At 37.3% G+C, this 24,832-nt stretch overlaps 1 protein-coding gene across 4 annotated transcripts in view; it reads left to right on the top strand.

The window, feature by feature from the left end:
• SNX27 (sorting nexin 27) overlaps nucleotides 1-24,832 on the top strand; it is an 85,059-nt gene that overhangs the window by 35,725 nt on the left and 24,502 nt on the right. For all 4 annotated transcript variants that reach the window (XM_082346715.1, XM_082346714.1, XM_082346713.1 and 1 more), the window contains 4 exons: nucleotides 14,058-14,250; nucleotides 15,860-15,924; nucleotides 17,505-17,609; nucleotides 20,560-20,638. In XM_082346715.1, coding sequence (XP_082202841.1) covers nucleotides 14,058-14,250; nucleotides 15,860-15,924; nucleotides 17,505-17,609; nucleotides 20,560-20,638 — 442 coding nt within the window. The remainder of the gene's footprint in view (nucleotides 1-14,057; nucleotides 14,251-15,859; nucleotides 15,925-17,504; nucleotides 17,610-20,559; nucleotides 20,639-24,832) is intronic.

Raw genomic sequence — 24,832 nt, 5'->3', positions numbered from 1 at the left:
AGTTCTCTGCATACAGGTCTCTTGTCTCCCTAGGTAGGTTTATTCCAAGGTATTTTATTCTTTTTGTTGCAGTGGTAAATGGGAGTGTTTCCTTAATTTCTCTTTCAGATTTTTCATCATTAGTGTATAGGAGTGCAAGAGATTTCTGTGCATTAATTTTGTATCCTGCAACTTTACCAAATTCATTGATTAGCTCTAGTAGTTCTCTGGTGGCATCTTTAGGATTCTCTGTGTATAGTATCATGTCATCTGCAAACAGTGACAGTTTCACTTCGTTTCCAATTTGTATTCCTTTTATTTCTTTTTTTCTCTGATTGCTGTGGCTAGGACTTCCAAAACTACGTTGAATAATAGTGGTGAGAGTGGACATCCTTGTCTTGTTCCTGATCTTAGAGGAAATGCTTTCAGTTTTTCACCATTGAAAATGATGTTTGCCGTGTGTTTGTCGTATATGGCCTTGATTATGTTGAGGTAGGTTCCCTCTATGCCCACTTTCTGGAGAGTTTTTATCATAAATTGGAGTTGAATTTGGTCAGAAGCGTTTTCTGCATCTATTGAGATAATCATATGGTTTTTATTCTTCAGTTTGTTAATATGGTGTATCACATTGATTGGTTTGCGTATATTGAAGAATCCTTGCGTCCCTGGGATAAATCCCACTTGATCATGGTGTATGATCCTTTTAATGTGTTATTGGATTCTCTTTGCTAGTATTTTGTTGAGGATTTTTGCATCTATATTCATCAGTGGTATTGGTCTGTAATTTTCTTTTTTTGTAGTGTCTTTGTCTGGTTTTGGTATCAGGGTGATGGTGGCCTCATAGAATGAGTTTGGGAGTGTTCCTTCCTCTGCAATCTTTTGGAAGAGTTTGAGAAGGATAGGTGTTAGCTCTTCTCTAAATGTTTGATAGAATTCACCTGTGAAGCCATCTGGTCCTGGACTTTTGTTTGTTGGAAGATTTTAAATCCCAGTTTCAATTTCATTACTTGTGATTGGTCTGTTCATATTTTCTATTTCTTCCTGGTTCAGTCTTGGAAGGTTATACCTTTCTAAGAATTTGTCCATTTCTTCCAGGTTGTCCATTTTATTGGCATAGAGTTGCTTGTAGTAGTCTCTTAGGATGCTTTGTATTTCTGCGGTGTCTGTTGTAACTTCTGTTTTCTCATTTCTAATTTTATTGATTTGAGTCCTCTCCCTCTTTTTCTTGATGAGTCTGGCTAATGGTTTATCAATTTGTTTATCTTCTCAAATAACCAGCTTTTAATTTTATTGATCTTTGCTATTGTTTTCTTTGTTTCTATTTCATTTTTTTCTGCTCTGATGTTTATGATTTCTTTCCTTCTACTAACTTTGGGTTTTGTTTGTTCTTCTTTCTCTAGTTCCTTTACGTGTAAGGTTAGATTGTTTATTTGAGATTTTTCTTGTTTCATGATGTAGGCTTGTATAGCTATAAACTTCCCTCTTAGAACTGCTTTTGCTGCAGCCCATAGGTTTTGGATCGTCGTGTTTTCATTGTCATGTGTCTCTAGGTATTTTTTGATTTCCTCTTTGATTTCTTCAATGATCTCTTGGTTATTTAGTAACGTATTGTTTAGCCTCCATGTGTTTGTGTTTTTTACTTTTTTTTCCCTGTAATTCATTTCTAATCTCATAGCGTTGTGGTCAGAAAAGATGCTTGATATGATTTTAGTTTTCTTAAATTTACTGAGGCTTGATTTGTGACCCAAGATGTGATCTATCCTGGAGAATGTTTCGTGTGCACTTGAGAAGAAAGTGTAATCTGCTGTTTTTGGATGGAATGTCCTATAAATAGCAATTAAATCTATCTGGTCTATTGTGTCATTCAAAGCTTCTATTTCCTTATTTATTTTCATTTTGGATGATCTGTCCATTGGTGTAAGTGAGGTGTTAAAGTCCTCCACTATTATTGTGTTACTGTCGATTTCCTCTTTTAGAGCTGTTAGCAGGTGCCTTATGTATTGAGGTGCTCCTATGTTGGGTGCATATATATTTATAATTGTTATATCTTCTTCTTGGATTGATCCCTTGATCATTATGTAGTGTCCTTCCTTGTCTCTTGTAGCATTCTTTATTTTAAAGTGTATGTTATCTGATATGAGTATTGCTACTCCAGCTTTCTTTTGATTTCCATTTGCATGGAATATCTTTTTCCAGCCCCTCACTTTCAGTCTGTATGTGTCCCTAGGTCTGAAGTGGGTCTCTTGTAGACAGCATATATATGGGTCTTGTTTTTATATCCATTCAGCAAGCCTGTGTCTTTTGGTTGGAGCATTTAATCCATTCACGTTTAAGGTAATTATCGATATGTATGTTGCTGTGACCATTGTCTTAATTGTTTCGGGTTTGTTTTTGTAGGTCCTTTCTTGTGTTTCCCACTTAGAGAAGTTCCTTTAGCATTTGTTGTAGAGCTGGTTTGGTGGTGCTGAATTCTCTTAGCTCTTGCTTCTCTGTAAAGCTTTTGATTTCTCCATCAAATCTGAATGAGGTCCTTGCCGGGTAGAGTAATCTTTGTTGTAGGTTCTTCCCTTTCATCACTTTAAGTATATCATGCCACTCCCTTCTGGCTTGTAGAGTTTCTGCTGAGAAATCAACTGTTAACCTTATGGGAGTTCCCTTGTATGTTATTTGTCGTTCTTCCCTTGCTGCTTTCAATAATTTTTCTTTGTCTTTAATTTTTGCCAGTTTGATTACTATGTGTCTAGGCATGTTTCTCCTTGGGTTTATCCTGTATGGGACTCTGCGCTTCCTGGACTTGGGTGGCTATTTCCTTTTCCATGTTAGGGAAGTTTTCGATTATAATCCTTCATATATTTTCTCTGGTCCTTTCTCTCTCTCTTCTCCTTCTGGGACGGATGTGGATGTTGTTGCGTTTAATGTTGTCCCAGAGGTCTCTTAGGCTGTCATTTCTTTTCATTCTTTTTTCTTTATTCTGTTCCTCAGCAGTGAATTCCACCATTCTGTCTTCCAGGTCACTTATCCATTCTTCTGCCTCAGTTATTCTGCTATTGATTCCTTCTAGTGTAGTTTTCATTTCAGTTATTGTATTCTTCATCTCTGTTTGTTTATTCTTTAATTCTTCTAGGTCTTTGTTAAACATTTCTTGAATCTTCTCGATCTTTGCTTCCATTCTGTTTCTGAGGTCCTGGATTATTTTCACTATCATTATTCTGAGTTCTTTTTCTGGAAGGTTGCCTATCTCCACTTCATTTAGTTGTTTTTCTGGGGTTTTATCTTGTTCCTTCATCTGGTACATAGCCCTCTGGCTTTTCATCTTGTCTGTCTTTCTGTGAATGTGGTTTTTGTTCCATAGGCTGCAGGATTGTAGTTCTTCTTGCTTCTGCTGTCTGCCCTCTTGTCCACCCTTATGTTTGAAAGATAGGCATAAAATTCTGGGATGATTTTTCTTTCAGTACTTTAAAAATGTCACACCAAAGAACCAGCTCTTAGTTTCATCAATCTTTTCTATTGTTTTGTTGTTGTCATTGTTGTTATTTAGTCTCTATTTTGTTTATTTCTGCTCTTATCTTTATGATTTCTTTCCTTCTACTAACTTTGGGTTTTGTTTGTTCTTTTTCTAGTAACTTTAGGTGTAAAATTAGCTTGTTTATTTGAGATTTTTCTTGTTTCCTATGGTAGGCTTGTATCCCTATAAACTTCTCTCTTAGAACTGCTTTTCCTGCATTACATAGATTTTGGATCGTTGTGTTTTCGTTTTCATTTGTCTCCAGGTATTTTTAAATTTCTTTGATTTCTTCAGTGACCCATTGGTTGTTGAGTAGCACATTGTTTAGCCTCCGTGTGTTTGTGTTTTTTTGCAGTTTTTTCTTGTACTTCGTTTCTAGTCTCATAGCATTGTGATCAGAAAAGATGCTTGATATGGTTTCAATTTTAAATTTACTGAGACTTGTTTTGTGACCTAGCATGTGATCTATTCTGGAGAATGTTCCACGTGCACTTGAAAAGAATGAGCAATTTGCTGCTTTTGGATGGAATGTTCTATATAAATCTGTTAGGTCTATCTGGTCTAATGTGTTATTTAAGGCTAGTGTTCCATTATTGATCTTCTGTTTGGATCAACTGTCCATTGATGTAAGTGGGGTGTTAAAGTCCCCTACTATCATTCTGTTACTGTCAGTTTTTCCCTCTTTATGTCTATTAATATTTGCTTTATGTATTCAGTGCTCCTATGTTGGGTGCATATATATTTACACTCGTTATATCTTCTTCTTGGACTGATTCATTGATCGTTATGTAATGTCCTTCTTTATCTCTTGTTACAGACCTTGTTTTAAAGTCTTTTTGGTCTGATATATTTGCTATCCTGGCTTTCTTTACATTTTCATTTGCATGGAGTACCTTTGTCTATTCCCTCACTTTCTGCCTGTGTGTGTCTTTAGATCTGAAGTAAGTCTCTTTTAAGCAGCATATATATGGTTCTTGTTTTTGTATCCATTCAGCAACTGTATGTCTTTTGATTGGAGCATTTAGCCCGTTTACATTTGAAGTAATTATTGATAGGTTTGTACTTATTGCCATTTTATTAATTGTTTTGTGGTTGTTTTTATGGCTCTTATTGTTCTTTTCTTCTTTTTTTGCTCTCTTTCCATATTTTTAGTGTTATGTTTGGATTCCTTTCTCTTCTTTGTGTGTATATCTTTTATAGACTTTTTGTTTGTGATTACCGTGAAGTTTATATATAGCAATCTATCTATCTGTCCATCTATTTATATGATTATTTTAAGTTGCTGATCTCTTAATTTCGAATGCATTTTAACAATCCTGCATTTTTCCTCCTCGCCACATTTACTGTTTTTAACATCATATTGTACATCCTTTTTTGGTGTGTGTATCCCTTAACTGCTTATTGTGATATTGATGATTTCGATACTTTTGTCTTTTAACCTTCTTACTAGCTTTATAAGTGGCTGATCAACTACCTTCACTGTATGTTTGCCTTTACCAACGAGATTTTTCCTTTCATAATTTATTCTTTCTAGTTGTGGTCTTTTCTGCATAGAGACATCCCTTTAACATTTCTTGTAAAGTTGGTTTCATGGCGCTAAACTCTTTCAGCTTTTGCCTGTGTGTAAAACTTTTGATTTCTCCTTCAAATCTTAATGTTTTGAATAATTATTCAAATCATTGAATAATTTGCCAGGTAGAGTATTCTTGGTTGTAGATTTTTTCTTTTCATCACTGTAAATATATTGTGCTACTCCCTTCTGGCCTGCAGAGTTTCTGCTGAAAAGTCAACTGATAGCCTTATGGGAATTCCCTTGTGCATAACTAGTTGCTTTTCCCTTGCTGCTTTTAATATTCTCTCTTTATCTTTAATTTTTGCTATTTTAGTTACAGTGTGTCTTGTTGTGGTCCTCTTTGGGTTGATCTTGTTTGGGACTCTCTGTGCTTCATGGATCTGGATGTCTGCTTTCTTTCCCAAGTTAGGGAAATTTTTAGCTATTATGTCTTCAAATATGTTCTCTGCACCTTTTTTCTCTCTCTTCTCCTTCTGGGACCCCTGTTATGTGAATGTTATAAGCTTGATGTTGTCCTAGAGGTGTCATAAACTGTCCTCATTTTTTAAAATTATTTGTCCTTTTTTCTGTTCAGCTTGAGTGATTTCCTCCACTCTGTCTTCCAGTTTTCTGATCCATTCCTCTGTATCATCTTATCTCCTGTTGAATCCTTCTAGTGTATTTTTTATTTTAGTTATTGTATTTTTCATCTCTGTTTGGCTCTTTATATTTTCTAACTCTTTGTTAGAAACTTCTAACTTCTCACTGTGTTCATCCAGTCTTCTCTAAAGTTCTTTGAACATTTTTATGATCATTACCTTAAACTCTATTGCATGAATTGCTTATCTCTATTTCACTTAGTTCTTCTTTGGGGTTTTGTCTTGTTTCTTTGTTTGGAACATATTCCTCTATCGCCTCATTTTGCCTAATTCTGTGTTCTTATTTCTGTGTATTTGGTAGGTTGGTATGTTTCCTGATTGTGGAGAAGTGGCCTTATGTAGGAAATGCCTATGGGCCAGCAGCATACTCCCCTCTGGTCACCAGACCTATATGCTTTAGGGCTGCCATCTATGGGGGCTGCATGGGCCCTTCTGTTGTGTCAGGCTGACTACTGTGGGCTCATTGGTAAGCATGGATGGTCCCTGATCAGGTTGGTTGCCAGGCCTTGCCTAATGCAGAAGCTGCCAGCGACTTGTGGGTGGGGCCATGTCCAGGGAAGGTTCTGGGGCTGGTGTCAGCCTGCTGGTGAGTGGGGCCAGTTCCTGACTTGGCTGGCTGTGGGGCCCAGGGTTTCCCAGAGTTGATGTTGGCCCACTGGTAGGTGGGGCTGGATCCCTGGGCAGCTGGCCAATAAATATATGGAGAGGTGATGATCAGCATCATTAGTAATCATGGAAATGTAAATTAGGACCACAGTGAGAAATCTTTTCATACGCATTCCGCTGGCAAAAATTAAGAGGATCTTTTTTTTTTTTTTTTAAGTATTTGTTTATTTATTTATTTATGGCTGTGTTGGGTCTTCGTTTCTGTCCGAGGGCTTTCTCTAGTTGTGGCAAGCGGGGGCCAGTCTTCATCGTGGTGCGCGGGACTCTCACCATCGCAGCCTCTCTTGTTGCAGAGCACAGGCTCCAGACGCGCAGGCTCAGTAATTGTGGCTCACGGGCCCAGCTGCTCTGCGGCACGTGGGATCTTCCCAGACCAGGGCTCAAACCCGTGTCCCCTGTATTGGCAGGCAGACTCTCAACCACTGCGCCACCAGGGAAGCCCCAAGAGGATCTTTTTATATTATTACTGAAAGGAGTATAAATTGATGTAACTGCTTTAGCTTACAGTTTGGCATTACCTCCTTAGGTTGAATATTCACATACCTTGTAACTCTGCAGTTCCTCTTGTAGGGTATACCCAGGAGAATCTCTTATATATGTACTACAGGGGACATATGCATAAATGTTCATAGCAGCATTGTTCATAATAACCAAAACTAAGAAGTAGTAAAAACCCAGAAACAACCTGAATACCCATCAACAGAACAGATTTTTGAAAAGCGAAACAACGAAGTGTCATATAAAACAGAATAAACCACAAAGATATATAACGTTGTGGATGAGACTAAGTGAAAAAATAAGTCCCAAAAGGTCTCATTCTGCATGAAAGCCTTTTCATAAAACTAAAATACCCTTCAAAAATTAAAATAAAAAGTAAAAATATAAGGATTACATATAAATGCAGGAAAAAACTATAAAAACAAGGGAATAATGAAAAAACTATAAAAACAAGGGAATAATGAAACATGGTTGAGCATAATAATTTTGGGAGTTAGAGAAACAGGGAGATAGGGTGAAGGAGGCAGAGACTATATGGTTAGAAATAAGTTTTTGTCAAGGTCTTAGCTTTTAGTTTGCTTTTCACAATGTTAAAAATAACTAAATTGGGACTTCCGTGGTGGTCCAGTGGTTAAGACTCCGCGCTTCCACTGCAGGTGGCACAGGTTCAATCCCTGGTTGGGGAACTAAGATCCCACATGATGTGTGGCATGGCCGAAAAAATAAAAAATAAAAGTAAAATAAAAATAACTAAATTAAATATCCAAACAAAGAGTTTGCCAAAATGAGACTGTGTTATGAACCAAGGATTGTGATTAATCCAGTCTGTACACCTGAGGTCCAAATAAAGAAAATAGATACCATTTATGACCCACATTAGGGAAAACACGTACACACACACACACACACACACACTAAACCTAAGTTCTTTAGGATCATTTTGTTTCCTTTTGCTTTTTTTCTTTCCAAGAAGAGGCCTAAATACTTAAGTATTTGGGAGGAATCCCTTAGTTAAGGATCTCACACGTTTTAGCCAGAAATCATCTAAGAGTGCTGTATCTCCTTTTGCTATTATAAGCAGCTTATGAATAGCAAATAATTGTCCTTTTGAAGATGAATTTTCAGCTAAAAACAAGATTAAATGGCAAGGTAGCATTGGAAACAATTTGTTGATCATAATGTACATTGAAGATTCATTCAGATCAATAGCATGGACCAGATCAGGGTCTATTTGACGTTTGGAAGCAGAACTTGGGTGATGTTGTCATGGCCAAATTGTCATCATTCTTTTTTTCTAATCACTTTTGCATTGTATAAGGAGAGTCTCTTCTGTGTGTTCAGTAGCACAATTCCTGTTGGTTACTAGAGGTTTGAGAAAGTGAGAACATTTTAATATTCAGATCCTACATAGAATGAGATGTTACCATTTAAAAGCCTTAAGAAATCTGTAGGTGGGGATTAAGGAAGCAACAAAGTAAAGATCTCTGATATCCGGAATTTTGGTTTTTGCTATTGAATACAGAGCCCAGGTATTACTAGAATTGCTTTCCCTTCAGTGGTTTGTGCTATTGTGAGAATTTATCAGTTACTGTCTTCTGGCATTCATTCCATAGAATTAATTCATGAGGATAAAGAGAAAAATCGCATGGCATGGATTTTCAACATTTACATATTGAGAAATTTGGAAATTATTTCAAAGCTGAAGTTTGAAACTTTGACTTGCAGAATCCAGAGAGACAAAATTAGATCACTGATCAGATAAGTTGTACACTTTCCCCACTTGTAATTCATTCCTTTTCCCTTATTGGGTTCTAACTCAGCAAAGAGTATCTCAAGAGGGCTGTAACTTGTTACCCTTGGAAGCTGGCTTTGCAATCTGAACATTCTAACTTTTTTTTTTAATAGATCTTTATTGGAGTATAATTGCTTCACAATACTGTGTTAGTTTCTGTTGTACACCAAAGTGAATCAGCCATATGCATACACATGTCCCCATATCCCCTCCCTCTTGAGCCTTCCTCCCATCCTCCCTATCCCACCGCTCTAGGCAAATCACCGAGCTGATCTCCCTGTGCTATGCTGCTGCTTCCCATAACTATTTTACATTCGGTAGTGTATATATGTCGATGCTAATCTCACTTTGCCTCAGCTTCCCCCTCCCACCCTGTGTCCTCTAGTCCATTCTCTATGTCTACATCTTTATTCCTGCCCTGCAACTAGGTTCATCAGTACCATTTTTTTTTTTTTTTAGATTCCATATATATGTGTTAGAATACGGTATTTGTTTTTCTCTTTCTGACTTACTTCACTCTGTATGACAGACTCTGGGTCCATCCACCTCACTACAAATAACTCAATTTCGTTTCTTTTTATGGCTGAGTAATATTCCATTGTATATATGCGCCACATCTTCTTTATCCATTCATCTGTCGATGGGCATTTAGGTTGCTTCCATGTCCTGGCTATTGTAAATAGTGCTGCAGTGAACATTGTGGTGCATGTCTCTTTTGGAATTATGGTTTTCTCTGGGTATATGCCCAGTAGTGGGATTGCTGGGTCGTATGGTAGTTCTATTTTTAGTTTTTTAAGGAACCTCCATACTGTTTTCCATAGTGGTTGTATCAATTTACATTCCCACCAACATTGCAGGAGGGTTCCCTTTTCACCACACCCTTTCCAGCATTTATTGTTTCTAGATTTTTTGATGATAGCCATTCTGACCGGCGTGAGGTGATACCTCATTGTAGTTTTGATTTGCATTTCTCTAATAATTAGTGATGTTGAGCATCTTTTCATGTGCCTCTTGGCCATCTGTATGAACATTCTAACTTTTGAAGTTTTGTAGGATATGGTCAGTTGGAGAAGACAGTGACCAGTGATCATTAAATTCAGCATGCTATCGCAAGCTTGACAAACATCATCTAATTCCATGTATGAGCCAGCCAGTCTGAGGGTTTACATTAAGGTGGAAAGATCCTAGAAGCACTGTTCGCCTGTGTATATCTTTAGTTCCTATTTGATAATCTTCCTTCAAGTCCAGAGAATATATTTTTTGACGGATGTTTTCATTTGTAATGAGACCATGGTCGTTTCTCATGGATCATGGATATTCATGAGTTGATTCAGCAGGGAGTCAGTCATTTTCTTTGCAAATGAGTGTGTCCAAACCAGGGAAATGGATGCTAATGGATCTTGGTTAATTTTAAGGACAAGTGAAGAACAAAGCAGTGTCTGTTGTGATCTCTTTTTGTATGTTTCTCATTTGCTAATAAGCACAGTTAATTTAAAAACAGTTTGTGTTTCCATACGAATTGTAAAGTTTTTTGTTCTAATTCTGTGAAGAATGCCATTGGTAGTTTGACAGGGATTGCATTGAATCTGTAGGTTGCTTTGGGTAGTACAGTCATTTTCACAATATTGATTCTTCCAATCCAAGAACATGGTATATTTCTCCATCTGTTTATGTCATCTTTGATTTCTTTCATCAGTGTTTTAGCCTGAGAAAACCATAATTCAAAAAGAGACATGTACCACAATGTTCATTGCAGCACTATTTACAATAGCCAGGACATGGAAGCAACCTAAATGTCCATTGACAGATGAATGGTTAAAGAAGATGTGACACATATATACAATGGAATATTACTCAGCCATAAAAAGAAACAAAATGGAGTTATTTGTAGTGAGGTGGATGGAGTTAGAGTCTGTCATACAGAATGAAGTATGTCAGAAAGAGAAAAACAAATACAGTATGCTAACACATATATATGGAATCTAAGAAAAAAAAAAAAGGTCATGAAGAACCTAGTGGCAAGACGGGAATAAAGACACAGACCTACTAGAGAATGGACTTGAGGATATGGGGAGGGGGAAGGGAAAGATGTGACAAAGAGAGAGAGCGGCATGGACATAAATACACTACCAAACGTAAAATAGATAGCTAGTGGGAAGCAACCGCATAGCACAGGGAGATCAGCTCTGTGCTTTGTGACCACCTAGAGGTGTGGGATAGGGAGGGCGGGAGGGAGGGAGATGCAAGAGGGAAGAGATATGGGAACATATGTGTATGTATAACTGATTTACTTTGTTATAAAGCAGAAACTAACACACCATTGTAAAGCAATTATACTCCAATAAAGATGTTAAAAAAAAAAAAAAGAAGATGTGGCACATATATACAATGGAATATTACTCAGCCTTAAAAAGAAATGAAATTGAGTTATTTTTAGTGAGGTGGATGGACCTAGAGTCTCATACAGAGTGAAGTAAGTCAGAAAGAGAAAAATAAATACTGTATGCTAACACATGTATATATGGAATTAAAAAAAAAAAAAAGAATGGTACTGATGAACCTAGTGGCAGGGCAGGAATAAAGATATAGACATAGAGAATGGACTTGAGGACACAGGGCGGAGGGGGAAGCTGGGGTGAAGTGAGATTAGCATCGACATATATACACTACCGAATGTAAAATAGTTATGGGAAGCAGCAGCATAGCACAGGGAGATCAGCTTGGTGCTTTGAGATGACCTAGAGGGGTGGGATAGGGAGGATGGGAGGGAGGCTCAAGAGGGAGGGGATATGGGGATATATGTATGCATATGACTGATTCACTTTGTTGTACAACTGAAACTAACACAGTATTGTGAAGCAATTATCCTCCAATAAAGGTCTATTTTAAAAAAAAAACGATTTGGCTCTTGTGGAAGCCATTCCTACCTGCATTAAAGTATTACTGAACTGTCAGGCATCCTATTTATAGTTCTGTTCCCTTTGACTTCACATTTAAGTGGGAAGAGGTGGGTGGTGAGAGGCTATTTGATGTTACTCTTCTCACCTTATAAGAAACTGAAATTTTAGGATTGAAATTGTCACAAAGGCCTCTCAAGTTGTAGGGTTCTTTCTACCCTAGGAAATGTTTTTCTAGACTTGGGATTACTCAAGTCATCATCATTGAGGAAATCCAGTCATAGTCTTTCTGTGTGTTATCAAAGCCCTAGTCTACTCTTCCCTGGAAAAAGACATTGGGGAATACCTAATTCACCAATGCCACTAAGCTAGCTTTACCTCCCTTCCTTCCTTCCTTGTGTGAGGAAGTCAGACTGACTTTTAACACCAGTAGGGTTGTGGACTTGCTTTTTAAGCAAAGGAATGATGATGTTATTGAGAAATTTGGGAAGTTTAGTTTGAGAAGTAAGTATATAAGACCAGGTTGACTGAATAAGACTTTCTTGAGACTGCCTGCCCTTAAGAGAATGTGTGGTCTTGTCTGAGGGGAAGACTGTTTTCCTTTTAATGCTTTTGTACTTAAGAAGGAATACTTGGTAATATGTGTGATTCATTACAATCAGTTATAAATTTGAGCGATAATTATAAGAAGAAAACTCATTGATCAGGATCATACTCATCCCTGGACACTATTTGATAGTGGTTAGAGGCTTTGCTTTTAAGTAGGGGAGGGATCATAGAAGGAGAGTTGTGAGAGAGGAGTTTTTAAATTATTGTTGCATTTAATTTATACTTCCTAAATCACAGAAGCATGGAAAAGATTCTTCCTGAGATTGAAGGAAGGGCTTTGGTGTATACATTCTCAGTGACTAAGTCTTTATTTATTGATTTATTTATTAAATTGAAGTATCGTTGATTTACAGTATTGTGTTAATTACTGCTGTACAGCAAAGTGATTCAGTTATACATAAATATACATTTTTTTATATTCTTTTTCATTATGGTTTATCATAGGATATTGAATATAGTTCTCTGTGCTGTACAGTAGGACCTTGTTGTTTATCCATTCTGTGTATAAAAGCTTACATCTGCTAACCCCCACCTCCCACTCTATCCCTCCCCCAACCCCCTCCCCCTTGGCAACTACCAGTCTGTTCTCTATGCTCAGTAACTAAGTCTTGATTACATGAGTAGATGACCTATTTTGTGCACATTTAAATTTTTGAATGATTTTTGCTAAGCCAGTAAATGTGATTTGGGGCTAATTTTCCCATCTCTGCATAATTTGATATGTTCTGAGAATACAGAATAACTTAGATTATTTGATGTTTTTGGATTATGCATCCCACCACTTTCCTTTATGAGGACACATATTTAAGAATTACACATACATACATTCATTTCTTCATCAAATATTTACTGAGTGCCTACTGTGTGCCAGGTCCTGTTCTAGAAGCTTGGCATGCATCTGTGAACAGTAGACAGAAATCTCTACCTATTTTTGTTTTTTATTTTTTAAATATTTATTTATTTATTTAGACTGTGCTGGGTCTTAGTTGTGGCATGTGGGATCTTTAAGTTGTGGCATGCGGGATCTTTTAGTTGCGGCATGCGGGCTCATAGTTGCGGCAGGTGGGCTTCTTAGTTGTGGCGTGCAGACTCCTTAGTTGTGGCATGTGGACTCTTAGTCACGGCATGCGAACTCTTAGTTGTGGCATGCATGCAGGATCTAGTTCCCCGACCAGGGATTGAATCCAGGGCCCCTGCTTTGGGAGCTCGGGGTCTTACCCACTGGACCACCAGGGAAGTCCCTCTACCTATTTCTTTATGAGGATTATTAACTGTTTATATGAGGAGGTCCTTAGAGTACATTTATTCGTCAACTTTTTGTTAACCCTGTTTTAATGATGGAAGGGAGAAGAACAAAACTAGGGATATCTGACTTCAGGAAAGGAGCCTTTGCAAAAATGATATATTTGGTAACAAAAATGTCACTGTTGCTTACATCATTTTTAGATCTTTTCTTTGGAAGTGTGGTTCATACACAAATATCAGTCACATTGCTTTATAATCAATTCTAACTTTTTACATCTCTCTCCAAATTTGCTTGCTTGTTCATTCACTATACTTACCACATTGGCTTTGAATGATTTTTAACTTTCTGAAAATAAAATCTACCCTTAAAAGCTGATAATTGCCTCTGAAGATATTTAAAACAGTGTGTTGGAGGTAATTGTAATAGCAAAAATAAGATCATGGGCCCCCTGCAGGCAGTAGCCCTCTTTTGTACATATAATTTCTGGCATGTTTATTAAAAGTAAATCTTGTTTTACAGTGACCTTGAACATATATTCTCTGTTAAGTGTGTAGCAGAATATATCTAACCAGTATCAATCTAAGCCTGACTGTAGGTGATTCTGTGATTTAATTTGTAGTAAGTAGGCTTTTTTTTGTTCTTCACCCTCACCAGGTATACAATGTTTACATGGCAGGGAGGCAGTTGTGTTCTAAGCGGTACCGGGAGTTTGCCATCCTACACCAGAACCTGAAGAGAGAGTTTGCCAACTTTACATTTCCCCGACTTCCAGGGAAGTGGCCATTCTCTTTATCAGAACAGCAATTAGATGCCCGACGTCGGGGGTTGGAAGAATATCTAGAAAAAGGTAAGCCAGCCTATTAAACTCTACTATCTTGAGTAAACATAGGGTCTAGGTATATACTGCAGCTCCTAAACTGCATAGCTAAGTTTCCTGAAACTCAACAGTGAAAGTAAATCAGGTTTTTGACTTAGGTGTTGAATGATCTGAGCTTTGAAGCCAAGAGTGAAATGTTCAGTACAGCAATTAATAGCCTATTTTATTGACTCGCTAAACACTTAACAACAACAGAAAAATGCATAATTATTTTTTTGATGCATTAAGGACCTTTATTTATAGGGTTATATTATTTGCACACAGCAAACATATACAGACTCAACAACATGCTAAATTGATTTGGGAACTAGATGGGCAGTATTTAAGACATTTTTATGAAAGTGATTCTTGGTTCACTGGCATGTCCTACTTGAAAATTCCTTATTCCTCTTACACGTGTCCATGGATAGGTTTGATGAGTTGTAGGTAAGCTAACGTCCCCTTGTTCTAAGTAGGTTATAGGTAGAAATATTAAAACTTACTTGTTATCTCAGGACCTCCAAACAATACATTAGGAGTCTTTGGATGTGGATGCTGAAACATTTGTCTAGAAAGGCAGGGAGAAATGACACAGATCTCCTGAATAAGATGGTTCAGTTTGTGGCTCAGAGAAGAGACCTTGTTTTGCTACATTATAGAGTTACATAATTTGCTAGGCATGCAATAGGCTTTTCTTTAAAATACTAATTTAACAGAATAATGGTCTTATGTGGTATTTAATAATTCTGTGTCCTTGTAGAAGAACTAATTGACCTAGTTGAATTTTTTTAAAACTTTGGTAGAGAGCTTTATCCCTGAAGAAAAACCATTTCCCCCATAGAAGGTAGTTAAACTTCATCTATTTTTAGCTTTTCTCTAACAATGGCCTCCTAACACAGCCTTTGGGAAATGAGAAAGAGTACAATTTTTTTTTTAATAAAATGAAGTAAAATCAGCAGTGTAATTTATTATCCTCATGAGAATGTTAGGAAATTAACTCTCAGATTTAGATGATTACCTACCTACCTGCCTGTTTTCCTTTCCTTCCTTCTCCCTTTCTCTCTCTGTCTTTTTTTTAGTTGTAGTTGTTTTGAAGTTAAAGTTAGTGAGGTGAGAAGATGAGAAGATGTGCTCAGCTTAATACTTGATTACCTACCCAATTTTTTCCAAAGTGGCTTTAAATGCTTATGATTCTCTTACTGGCCTGCTCCTAGGCCAAATAGATATTTTTCTTTGTATTTTAATTTTGTGTTTATTCCTAATTGACCTTACCCTTGCTCTATTATTGTCTAGCTTATTAATAGTTAACACAAGACAGCAAAGTTAGATTTACTGAACTTTTATTTCTCTTTTACAGGTAACTTCCTTTGTCTATGTTTAATATTTTTAGTAAGCTACATCTTTGTACATCCTGTTATTCCTCTGTTCTGGTTCCTATTTATATAAATGTTTGTTGTGCCATAAAATATCATGTGTCAGGGATGGCATACTACCTCAGCACTGCCTGCTAATGATGATTTATACTTAAACCTTGATATGTTTTGACTTTATATTCTTGATTTTAGGGCCTCATGCCAGATTCTGTCTTTGTTTTCTGTAGTGTGCTCAATACGAGTCATTGGTGAGAGTGACATCATGCAGGAATTCCTGTCAGAATCAGATGAGGTAGGTGAATACCCACCAAAGTGACTATTTACCTCTTGGCTCCTTGTGGGGGAAAATAAAGATATCGATGATGGATTGAATTGCCATAAATTCTCTAAATGACTGTTATTTCGACTTCCTTTTGTTATGTGTCCTGCTTATCCTTCAAGACCTAGTGCTAGGTCCACCTTCTCTTTGAAGCCTTCCCTGATATTCAAGTCATTGATTTTTCATTCCACCAAGAACTTCTGCAGTCAGTACACTTAATTATCACCTTGTTGCTATCTCAGTCTCTAATTTTTTATACATATAGTCAGATGATCACTTTATAATTTTACTTTACTAGATCATGAGCTACCTGTAGGTAAGAGCTAAATTTTTTTTTTTCCAGCTTTTTGAGTATAGTTGTCAAATAAGAATTGTATATATTAAGGTGTACAACTTGATGTTTTGGTATCTGTATACATTGTGAAATGATCACCATAATCAAGTTAATTAACCTATCCATCACCTCATTACCATTTCCTACTCCCTTTTCTCTTCTTTCCTTCCTTCCTTTCTTCACTTAAGATCTACCCCCTTAGCAAATTTCAAGTATGGAATATAGTATTGTTAACTATGATCACCACGCTGTACATTAGATCTTCAGAACAAGAGCTAAATCTTGATCATCTTTATAGTCCCAGTGCCTTACCACAATGTCAAGCATTTTGTAGGTGCTTAATAAATATTAATTGAATAGAAGAATGACTATGTAATGCTGCCGTATTAACTAGTGTGTCATCCACTAATTATTTTATATGTATATGTTTTATTTCCCCAACTAGATTATAAGTTTCTTGCAGACAAGGGCTTTTATAACAAAGTAATGCTTAGGATGGTTTTAGGCAATGAATAGTAGTTTTTTTAAAGTGGTAAATGACGATGGACTTGTTTCTAAATAGTTGTTTCTCTGTAATAAAAATTACAAGGTCACAGATTTGTTAGAGGAATGTGTTAATTTTCAAAAGCAGTAAGAGAGAAGGACTTCTTTTGAATTAAGGAGGATAAGAATTGTTTACTCTTTGCTAGAAGAAAACTGGACATCAGACTAACTCAGATTCCTGAGTTTCATCAATTTTTCCTTTCAAAGGTGTCATGATTATTTCAGGGTTCAGAATGGAACTTAGGATACCTCTTGAGCCAATCTAGCATGCCTAACCATTTAAAACCAGAGAATATTTGTTGAAACTACTGCCTTTGGTTGTTTTCTTTTCTCATTTGTGAGTTCTGAATGTTTGAAAGTAAGCCAGAAATCTTATCTGTGTTTGACCTAGACTGATTCACACAAGTTTTCTGTTTTGAGATATGAACACGTTGGGTTCAACATATTTCTTTCCTCCCTGTTCATCTTAAAGGTTAACTTCTGCTGCAGCCTAAAGTCAGCTTTATGACTTGCAATGTATTGACTTATGTCTTTTTTCCCCTTTTCATTGGAACTCACTTTCTTTCTATCACAAGTTTAGGTTGTTTAGCTAGCATGTTGCAAGGAGAATGAGGATATACTGGGTCATAAATTCGTTTTTTTAAAAAAATTAATTCTTTTTCTGCCTTTTCCCCAGAACTACAATGGTGTGTCTGACGTAGAGCTGAGAGTAGCATTACCAGATGGAACAACAGTTACAGTCAGGGTTAAAAAGAACAGTACTACAGACCAAGTATATCAGGTAAATTAAACTTGAACAAGTAGGCTTGACATTGGTTGGTTTAAAACTAAGAAAGATAGATTAAATGAGTTAATACATATAAGGAGCTTGGAGTATCTGGCATGTAATAAATTTATTAAATGTTAGCTGCTGCTGTTGATGTTATGATTATTAACGTGGAAGTACTTTGTCCTCCTTGAAAGAAAGATACAATAAATATCCCAGGTTGTAATGGTTGTGATTAGCACCCCATCTTTTTAATTGTAAAAGACTTTCTAATGTATGTGAAAATAGAATAGTACAGTGAAGCTCCATGTACTCATCATTCATATTTAATAATCCTCAAGATTTTGCCACATTCGTGTTATATATCCTTTTTTCCTTTTCCTTTGTTTAAATATTTTAAAGCAAATTCCATGTTTTTTGACCTGTGTATATTTCAGGATACATCTCTAAAAAATATGGATGTTCCTCTTACATAATCACAAAGCCATTATCAAACCTAAAAAATTAACTACTTCCATGGTATTAACTAATAATAAATCCATAGTCAAGTTTTCCCAATTGTCTAAAAATGATTTTTAACAGTTGGTTTGTTATAATCTGGATCTAAACAAGGTCCTTATGTCCTTAAAAAACATTTGGTTTTTATGTTTCTTTTAATATAGGGCAGTCTCTCTTCCCTTCCCTTCCCCAACTTTTTTCCCCTATGTTATTGTTTTATTGCAGAAATTGGGTCTGTGTCCTGTGAAATGTCCCACATTCTGAATTTATTTGTTTGCTTCTTTTGTCTATTTGTGTCATTTAATATGTCTTTCTGTCTACTTATATTTTCTATAAATGGAATTTTTCTCTAGAGGCTTGATTAGATTCAGGTTCAGCTTTTTGATGAGAATACTTCATAATCGGTGCTATATACTTCATATTGCTTCTCAATGGGAGGAACACAATATCTGGTTATCCACTTTTAGTGATTAATCAGTAGGTTTACGTGGTAATAACCTGATGTCTCCATTGTTAAGTTCTTCACTGATCTTTTATCCAATAAGTGTATCACTGATGATTACTGTCTTAACCAGTGATTTCATTAAGGGTTGCAAAATGCTGATTTTCCAATTTTCTCATTTCTTCACATTTATTAACTAGAATTCTTCTGTAAAGAACTTTCCCTTATCAACTAAGGCTATTTAGTATCCTGAAATACAGTTTATAGGAAAAGGGGGATAAATATTTAATTCTTCCCTTTTATTGCCAATTTTTGGCATAAAGGATCAGTGCCCTAGCTGATTCCAGTGATGTCCAATGAGATAATTATTTTTTTAGTATCATGTGGGTTTTTAGATACTCAGTATGATTAATCAAGAACATATATTCTTTTTGGTGCTCACATTGTTCTGTCTTTGGTCAGTGGAAGCTCCTTCACGTCTGCTCCTGTATTTTTTTGGTGCAACCCATTTGTTTATGATAGCATCCTTGCTTTTTGGTACAACAAGATGCTCTGGGCTCATCTTTGTATATTTCCTACACTAGATCTTGAATCAGTCATTTCCCCAAGGAGTCTTTCCTTTCAGTGAGGAATGGTATTTAAAGATCATGATCCAGGTGCTGGGTATAATTGTTTCTTTTAGGCCTTTTCATTGGTCTTTAATCCTGATTTGATCAAGATTTTCAGGGAGACTAGTGGGTTTCTGGATATTAGTACTTATTTCTCCTTTGTGGCAAACAAAAAATTTACCCCCCAAATATTTACTGTATACCATGGCAAAGGATATGTACAGGATCTGAGGTATTTCAGAAATTATAAAATGGTGGATTGATTGCAAGGAAAACATTAATTTTGTATAGCTTATTGATGTTTTGTTTCATTTTCAATACTTCTCTAGCAAGGCCTAATTTTTTTTTTCACTTCTCTCCTCACCCTGTTACAGAGACTTCTAGCTATAAGCCATTTTCCAAACCTTGAGAAGATTTCAGTTTCTATCTAGTGCAGTATAGAATGGTAGCTTAGAACACTTACAGTCTCCAGTTTCTGCCTCACATCAGGGATGAACCTAGGTCTGATATGTGAGTAGATACGGGAAGAAGGATATAATCATATTTGGTTTACTGAGACACTAATACTCAATAATTTTCTCTTGTTTAATTAACACCTTATTTATACATTTTGGGATTGATCTTGAAAAGGAATTTTGGTACTACTAGTTTGTGTTTTTTGCTTTGTGTTTTCTTGTTGTTATTTGTATGTAATTTCAATTCTCCTTTATTTGCATGTGGAGTCTTTCAATTTCTTTTTATTTATCATGTTGGGACCTTAGTTCCTAGAGAGAAGGACTGATACTTGTTTAAAATGTCTCTGTTGTCCCAACATTTTGCTATTTTCATGTGGATAAGGATGATGATAATTCTTAGGATATGGAGGTCCCCAGCATGAGACATGGATCATCTGAAAAGTAAACAAGAATAATTTGTGAAGTATGAGCAAAATTGATAAACAATGTTTTAAGCTCAAGAACCAAAGATATAGATCTTGTATGTTAACAGCCTATATTAAATGTAGGCTGAATGTGTGAGACTAGATATTTAAGAATTTATTTTCTTCTTAAAATCTGTCCTTATGTAGCACATATTTTGTAAGTGCTATTCAAAAAGATCATCATGCTTTGAAGTCCTATTTCAGAGAGCAAAGCTGATATTTAAGGAGAGACTGTTATCAGCTTTAATTGGAGGGGAGAAACTCATATTTAGAGATCATAGCTGTTTGGATCAAATACAGGTATTTTTCTCTTTTATTTCATGCATATGTATGCATACATACAAAAAAGAGTAGCTATGGACCATGAATTTAGTTTATATGAAACCAAGATGGCAAAACCCTTCTCTTCTCCCCACTCCTCATGCATATACCTGTCTTTTCCCACAGCACTGTCTGATTTTGTTTTCTTGAAACTAATCTATCCTGTTTACACTTTAGGCTATTGCAGCAAAGGTCGGCATGGACAGTACGACAGTGAATTACTTTGCCTTATTTGAAGTGATCAATCATTTCTTTGGTAAGTGCCAGTGACTAATATTAAGTTTTGTTTGAGGATATTTTATCCTAATACTAAGAAACTGAAGCTCCCAAAAGCTGTCAGATTGAAACTGTTTGCCTGGAGAAGAAGATCTTGAAGACAAGGGGCAATCCCACTAATTGGGACTGTTTCTGACAAGCAGAGAGGACAAATCCCATTAAGCATAATCCCACTAAGTCTGGATACCTGATCACCCCTTTTTCCTCTTTTGTCAGTATCAGTTACTTACACCCAGCACTGAAGCAGATACTTCCATGAGATTTTTAAAAATCAGAGTTCAAAATTAATATATTCCAATGAAACAGCCTTAAAAAGAGGGGATTTTCTACTTAGCCACAGCTTGTTTTAGTGTACTTTATGGTTTTTGTAGATTTTTAAGAATAGCTTTTTGTTTTCAGGAGTTAGAAAGAAATATGTTGATTAAAAGCCTTTGCTTTTTTTAAAAAAAATTATTTATTTATTTATTTATTTTTGGCTGCATTGGGTCTTCGTTGCTGCGCGTGGGCCTTCTCTAGTTGCAGCGAGTGGGGGCTACTCTTCGTTGCAGTGCATGGGCTTCTCATTGCAGTGGCTTCTTTTGTTGCGGAGCACGGGCTCTAGGCGCACGGGCTTCAGTAGTTGTGGCTCGCGGGCTCCAGAGTGCAGGGGCTTAGTTGCTCTGCAGCATGTGGGATCTTTCTGGACCAGGGATCGGACTCGTGTCCCCTGCATTGGCAGGCGGATTCTTAACCACTGTGCCACCAGGGAAGTCCCAAGCCTTTGCTTTAATGCATGTACTGGTTGGCCAAAAAGTTCCTTTGGTTTTTAAGTAAAAATAAAACACACATTTTTCATTTTCACCAAGAACTTTATTGAACAACATATTCACCGTTTTGTTCCACTACCTTATGCCATTTTTTAAAATTCTTTGCTCCAGTAGAGTTTATATTCTTTTTTTTTTTTTAATTTATTATTTATTTGGCTGCGTCGGGTCTTAGTTGAGCACGCAGGATCTTCGTTGTGGTACGCGGGATCTTTTGTTGTGGCACGTGGGCTTCCCTCTAGTTGTGGGGCTTGGTCTCCAGAGCGCGCAGGCTCAGTAGTTGTGGCACATGGGCTTAGTTGCCCTACGGCATGTGGGATCTTAGTTCCCTGACCAGGGATCGAATCCGCGTCCCCTGCATTGGAAGGTGAATTCGTGACTACTGGACCACCAGGGAAAGTCCCACCTTCTGCTGTTTTTCAGGCAACTTCATAATTCCATCTTCCCAAAACTTTTTATCTTTTTGAGCAAAGAACTGTTCCAGGTGCCTTTTACAGGCTTCCAGGGAATTGAAATTTTTTCCATTAAGAGAATTTTGTAAAGACCAAAATAAATGGAAATCCGAAGGTGCAATGTCTGATGAATACGGCAGATGAATCACAACTCCCCAGCCAAGCTGTAACAGTTTTGCCTGGTCATCAAAGAAACATGTGGTCTTGCATTATCCTGATGGAAGATTATGCGTTTTCTGTTGACTAATTCTGGTCGCTTTTCGTCGAGTGCTGCTTTTAGTTGGTCTAATTGGGAGCAGTACTTGTTGGAATTAATTGTTTCGTTTTCCGGAAGGAGCTCATGTTAGAGGACTCCCTTCCAATCCCACCTTATACACAACATCACCTTCTTTGGATGAAGACCAGCCTTTGGTGTGGCTGGTGGTGGTTCATTTCGCTTGCCCCACGATCTCTTCTGTTCCACATTATTGTACAGTATCCACTTTTCATCACCTACTACAATTTGTTTTAAAAGCGGAACGTTTTTGTTATGTTTAAGTAGAGGATCGCATGTGGAAGTACAGTCAAGAAGGTTTCTTTCGCTTAACTTATGTGGAACCCAAACATCAAAGCGATGAACATAACCAGGCTGGTGCAAATAATTTTCAACACTTGATTTGGATATTTTGAGTATGTCAGCTATCTCCCACATGGTATAACATTGACAGTTTTCAGTTGACGTCTCTATTTGATTTCTATCAACTTCAGCTCGTCTACCCGACCGTGGAACATCATCTAGCGAGAAATCTCCAGCATGAAAGAAAGTGGTTTGCAAACCACTTTTTTTTTTTTTAATTTATTGATTGATTGATTGCTTTCTTTGGCTGTGTTGGTAATTCCTTGCTGTGCGGGACCTTTCTCTAGTTGTGGCGAGCAGGGGCTACTCTTCGTTGCAGTGCGCAGGCTTCTCATTGCGGTGGCTTCTTGTTGCAGAGCACGAGCTCTAGGCGGGCGGGCTCAGTACTTGTGGCTCTCGGGCTCTAGAGCACAGGCTCAGTAGTTGTGGTGCATGGGCTCAGTTACTCCGTGGTATGTGGGATCTTCCTGGACCAGGGCTCGAACCCGTGTTCCCTGCATTGGCAGGCGGATTCTTAACCACCGCTCTACCAGAGAAGTCCAGCAAACCACTTTTGACACGTTTGATCAGTCACAGCACCTTCTCCATACATTGCACAAGTCTTTTTTTGCGTTTCAGTTGCGTTTTTACCTTTCTTGAAATAATAAAGCATAATATGCTGAAATTGTTGCTTTTTTCTTTCATCTTCAATATTAAAATGGCTACACAAAAATTCACCCAATTTTGATAAGTTTTTTTAAATGCATGCTGATATGATAGCTGTCACAATACAATCTGTTTCGAATGAAGTTAAAGACAACTAAGCGCTACTGGAGCCATTTTATGGAAAAGACCGAACGAACTTTTTGGCCAACCCAGTGTTTAAGTTTGCATAAACAGATATCCTCTTCCTAGGAAGTTTTATTGCACGGTGACAGAGATTTTCTCTTATTTATTCTTTTATAAAAGCTAGGGATGGTTGCACTGAGACCACAAAGGGGAGGAAGTTGGAAGGCTTGCTTTAAATGACAAATTTCCTACGGTTTATGGGTCTTTTCCACATCATATATGTACAGGGCTAAGGCCAGAAACAACAGATAATATTGACTGATCAGAACTTCCTCATCCCGGAAAGGGAGAGAGTTTGGTAGATTTGAGTCGCCTTGCCATCCCAGGTCAATGTAGAACAACTTTGATTCCCGCTAAAGCAGCTATCTCCCAATTGTTTATTTTCTTCCCAACTCTCTACAGTCTAACTAGGCAGATATAAATATTACAAAGGATTGCTAAGGACCCAGGACACTTGGATTCTAATCTTACCTTCTTCTCTAAGCTTTAGTTAACAAATAAAATGGGAAATATTAAATCTGTCTTTTGCTCTGTTATAAAGCCAAGTAAACATCAAGAGAAGAAAACTCTGCCTTTTTAAAGAAAAACAATATAGAAATTAAAAGTGGTAGTGTTTTATCCTGCTTGAGCATTGTTAGGAAGAGGAAGTAAGGCTACCCAGAAGTCACTTTTCACTTTGGTGAATGTCTTAGACTTGTGGGGGGATGTGGAGAGCCTTTCAGCTCCTAACAATAAAAGCTGTTCATTGAGGGCTTCCCTCGTGGTGCAGTGGTTGAGAGTCTGCCTGCCGATGCAGGGGACGCGGGTTCGAGCCCTGGTCTGGGAGGATCCCACATGCCGCGGAGCAACTAGGCCCGTGAGCCACAACTGCTGAGCCTGCGCGTCTGGAGCCTGTGCTCCGCAACAAGAGAGGCCGCGCTAGTGAGAGACCCACGCACCGCGATGAAGAGTGGCCCCCGCTTGCCGCAACTAGAGAGAGCCCTCGCACAGAAACGAAGACCCAACACCGCCAAAAATAAATAAATAAATAATAAAAATAAAGGAATTCCTTTAAAAAAAAAAAAAAAAAAAGCTGTTCATTGAGAACTGCCACATGAGAGACTCTGAATGCACCATAGCTGGGTAAGAGGGGAGGCTTGCTTTAAAAGATGTTCAGTGGACATTGCTGTAACTTAACTCAATTATGGATCAGATATTTTAACTGACTTTGGAGTAGGTGCTGTCTGCAAAGTCAGCATGTTAACTGAAAGGCATTTCATTCAGGTGATAGATTTCAGTTAGCTTGAGGCTCAGTTGGCCAGTCATATTAGAAGGCGTAGATTTGGTTAGACAAATTGATATTTTGTGGTCCCAAGGCAGAGCTCCTGGATGGAACTAAGCTGATGTGCTGGTTAATGATAACCTCCATTCTTGTCTGCTTTACACAGTTCATACTAGGGAGATGCCTTGTATATCTTCTCACTCTAGCTTTCTTT

This window comes from Balaenoptera borealis (assembly GCF_965194805.1).
Source record: "Balaenoptera borealis genome assembly, chromosome: 1".
Lineage (NCBI taxonomy): Eukaryota > Metazoa > Chordata > Mammalia > Artiodactyla > Balaenopteridae > Balaenoptera > Balaenoptera borealis.
Note: the sequence above shows the minus strand (reverse complement) of the source record. Positions and strands in the feature narration are given on the sequence as shown.